This window comes from Myotis nattereri (assembly GCF_964212035.1).
Source record: "Myotis nattereri genome assembly, chromosome: 14".
NCBI lineage: Eukaryota > Metazoa > Chordata > Mammalia > Chiroptera > Vespertilionidae > Myotis > Myotis nattereri.
This window is the reverse complement of record NC_138089.1, coordinates 59,125,540-59,129,680: the sequence shown is the minus strand read 5'-3', so window position 1 is coordinate 59,129,680 and position 4,141 is coordinate 59,125,540. Positions and strand designations below refer to the sequence as shown.

At 55.2% G+C, this 4,141-nt stretch overlaps 1 protein-coding gene across 1 annotated transcript; it reads left to right on the top strand.

Annotated features, from left to right (window-relative positions):
• Window positions 1-424: 424 nt before the first annotated feature.
• LOC308529503 (IQ domain-containing protein F5-like) lies at window positions 425-1,161 on the top strand (the record flags this gene model as incomplete). Its single annotated transcript, XM_081105617.1, has 3 exons — window positions 425-473; window positions 560-564; window positions 727-1,161. 3 exons carry the CDS (start codon window positions 425-427, stop codon window positions 1,159-1,161), a joined length of 489 nt encoding a protein of 162 aa, XP_080961743.1.
• Between the last annotated feature and the right edge of the window lie 2,980 nt (window positions 1,162-4,141).

The following is a 4,141-nucleotide window of genomic DNA, read 5'->3' as shown; positions in this document are numbered from 1 at the left end:
GAGAAGGCCCCGGGCCCCCCAGATGCAGGGTTGCCCTACCCAGAGCTGGAGTGGACAAAGAGGGGCTCGTCCCTGGCTCCACCCTTCTCCTGGCACCTCCGGGGCTGAGAAAGGTGGGGTGAGACCTGGAGAGTCGCTTGTAGGGAGGAGAAACCCTGGCCATGAGTGGGTGGTGAGGGCTGTGTTAGGGGAAGGCATTGCCAAGTAAAGGGGAACCCAAGTCCCAAATCGTGTGGGGGCGTGGGCAGGCGCATGCGCCCATGTGTGCTCGCTTAAGGTGTGAGAACCCAAAGAATGCAGGTGAGCAAGAAGCCAGGGAGACTCCAAACTGTGTGGAGCAGGGAGACCCCTGGGACTTGACGGAGGGAGACAGGAGGTAGGGGAGGGAGCTGGAACCGGGCATGGGAGGCCAGCCAAGGGCGCCATGTCTGCAGCCCGAGGCTGGGCCCTGAAGGGAAGCCACCTGCACTCAGGTAGGAGGTCCAGCCCAGATGGAACACGCTGGCCCTTTGACCCAGAGACCATGGTGCTCTCTTTCCACGCACCCGGTGACGACTAGGGCAGGTGAGCCCCATGGACAGGTGGGGACCGGTGTCCCTGACCTTCTGAGGCGGGGGCTGTGGCTGATAAAGGACCAGGGCCCCTTCCTGGCACCTCCTGGGGCTGAGGTGGGTGGGGACCGGGTCCTGAGTGTCCCTTCCTTTTCCTGGCTACCCCTCCCTACAGGTGAAGAAGCCCCCTGATGAGGAGCAGCAAGCCACGCAGATCCAGGCCTGGTGGCGGGGCACCCTGGTGCGCCGGACGCTGCTGCACGCCGCGCTCCGCGCCTCCATCATCCAGCGCTGGTGGCGGCAGGTGCAGGCGCAGCGGCGGGAGGAGCGGCGGCGGGCGGCGCTGGAGGCCTACGCGCGGCAGAAGTGGGCGGCGGTCAGGCTGCAGTCCTGGTTCCGCATGTGGCGCGTCCGCCTCCGCTACCTCCGCCTGCTGCAGGCCACCCGCGTCATCCAGCTGTACTGGCGCTGGCACAGCTGCCACACCAGCGGCTTCTTCCAGGGCAGGTACGAACTCACAGCAAACCAGCTGGAACTTGAACTTGAGATCTTTCTGGGGTCACAGATTTGTCGGATTACGGAATGCATCCCCTTCCCAATAAAGCACTGACCAGGTCTGCTCCAGCTCCGTGTCCCCGCATCTCTGTCTCACCCTGGGCGACTGCATGGATGGACGTGGGAACTGTGGTGCTAGCGAAATAAGCCAGTCAGAGAGAGGCCAGTATCACACCATCTCACTACATGTGGAATGCAATGAGCACAATAAACCGGTGAGCAAACAGGTCCAGGGGCCTGGATGCAGGGAGCAGACGGACAGATCTCAGGGGGCGGGGGAAGAGGGGGTGTAGGGGACGGGACGAGATTAACCGAAGATCACATATGTACACATGCACAACCCGTGGACACGGAAAATAGTTTGGGGACGGCCTGGCGTGGGGCAGGGGTTGAGTGGAGGGGAACAGAAAGGGGGGGATGGGGGACATTGGTAATACTAACAACAACCAATAGCGGTGATAATTGCCCAACTTTGTACATATGCTAAAAATTACTGCATTGCACACGTTGAAAGGGTAAGTTTTGTTAACGTCAAAACATTCAAACCTGTAAAGAATTTTTGTGAGTTTATTTGAGCCAAACTGTTGACGATTGCCAGGAAGCAGAACCGCAACAGAGGTTGGGCTGGTGCCCCAGAGAATGGCGGTTTTTCACCCATTTTTATGCATTAGAATCAAAGGAGGAGCCGTAGGCGGGTTACATGAGCTCCATTGGTGATAGGTTAGGGAGGCGGGAGAAAGCAAAGTGAGTGTGGGGCGGAGGGGGGGGGGGGGACCGCTAGGATTGGATAAAAAGTAAAATGATAGACACACATTTCTTTTACTCAGGTGGGTGCAGGATAGGTAACCGTCAACAATTAACATGATGTCAATAACAATGGACTTTGTGGTCTCTGTCCTGGCGCCCAGAGCATTTGGTTGTGCCCTGAGGAGTCCAGAAAAAAAAGGGAAGTTACAAGTTACCCTGACATTACAAGTTACCTGTAGATGCAAAAAGACAGACAGGCTCAGTTACGGTAAAGATTGACCTTGTCGCCAAAACCGGTTTGGCTCAGTGGATAGAGCGTCGGCCTGCGGACTGAAAGGTCCCAGGTTCGATTCCGGTCAAGGGCATGTACCTGGGTTGCGGGCACATTCCCAGTAGGAGATGTGCAGGAGGCAGCTGATCGATGTTTCTCTTTCATCGATGTTTCTAACTCTCTATCTCTCTCCCTTCCTCTCTGTAAAAAAGTCAATAAAATATATTAAAAAAAAAAAAAAAAGATTGACCTTGTCAGGGAAGATACCGGCCTAGGACATGACTACCCACCATCACTGCTTTTGGTTAAAGTTTATTTTCAGACCATCCTTTGTGGTGACTTCAGTTCTTAGAGTTTGCAAGACCGCCATGCAGGCCTTCCTTGAGCTGGTAAGGTCAGGTCAGTGCACGAATCCATGCACTGGGCCTCTAGGCTTTAATAATAGCGTTGAATAGTTTGTCACATTGGAAATATCTAAATGGGTAAGTTTTTAACCCTTTGGATAGGAATCTACCTGGGTGTGGTGCCTTAGTCTGGGATGGAAGCGTGTGGCCCTTCCATCCATGGTTTTATGTGTCGATGAAAAGTTTTATGTGCATAGTCCATTTTCTTAGAAGGGACTCAGCATCATGACGGTCGCCTTTCACCACAAGATCAATGCACTTAGTCAAGATCCTGGCGAGACGCACTGACACGGTGGAAGCCTTGACGGAAATGTCCATCTTTTAAAAAAAATTTTTATTGATTTCAGAAAGAGAGAGAGAGAGAAACATCAATGAGAGAGAGAACCATTGATCCACTGCCTCCTGCACGCCCCCTACTGGGGAATGAAGCCCATAACCCACGCATGTGTCCTGACCGGGAACAACCCTGACCTCCTAGTTCATAGGTTGATGTTCAACCACTGAGCCACATCGGACGGGCAGAAATGTCTATTTCTATATATAAAAGCCTAATATGCTAAGTGTCCAATCGTTCGACAGGTTGACCGGTCGCTATCATGCCCACTGACCACCAGAGGGCAGACACTCTGACTGGTAGGTTAGCTTGCTGCTGGGGTCCGGCCGATTGGGACTGGGTGAAACAGCTGGACATGTCCTGGAACCCTCCCGCAGTTGCTCCCCGGCTGGCCAACCTCCCTCGGACACACCCAGGCCAAGGGACCCCACCGGTGCACAAATCCATGCACTGGGCCTCTAGGCTTTAATAATAGCGTTGAATAGTTTGTCACATTGGAAATACCTAAATGGGTAAGTTTTTAACCCTTTGGATAGGAATCTACCTGGGTGTGGTGCCTTAGTCTGGGTGGAATTTCAATAGCCTTCTTTGGTTTACTGTTTTCTAGATTCGTCTGGTCTCTGCTTCCTATGGGGTACTGGGGTGCTGAAACCCGAATCAGGGGCAGACAGGACATGCTAAGTCTGAGAAGACACTAGAACTGTCTGGAGATAACTGCCGTGGTCCCTCCCGCTCCCCCGGGGGCTGAGATACCGTTGTCATCAGCCTAGTGATGAACGACAGGAAAGGAGCCCAGGGAAGGCCACTGCCACTGGCAGGTCACGTGGGCAGCTTTCCACTCCCCGGGGAGGCACCGGTCTATTCCCGCAGATCCCAGATCCCTGCGGGGAGGGCTGGACAGGGAGGAGACGAGCCCCGTGCCCAGTAAAGTTGGGGTGATGTGGGGAAGGTACTTGGCCCTCAGTCCCACCTGGGAACAGGTCACTGGCCAGAGTGGGCGTGGCCATTGCGAGCGCCCGGGAACTCGGGACCCTTGACAAAGAAACCACGCTCTTGGCTTCGCTTGCGTTCTGGGCCCCCTTGGTGTGTGGCGCTGGACTCCTGGCTCGCCGGGTTCCCTCGCTCCTGCTTCCTGCCTGGCCTTGGGCCACATGGACCCCACACACTGGGCCAATGGGCTGTACCTGGCCTGATGCTGAACTGGACCGGCTGCAGCCTGGAACGGACACTAGACACTGGCTTTGCGTCCGGCTCTACTGAAACCCGGCTGCACTTCGCG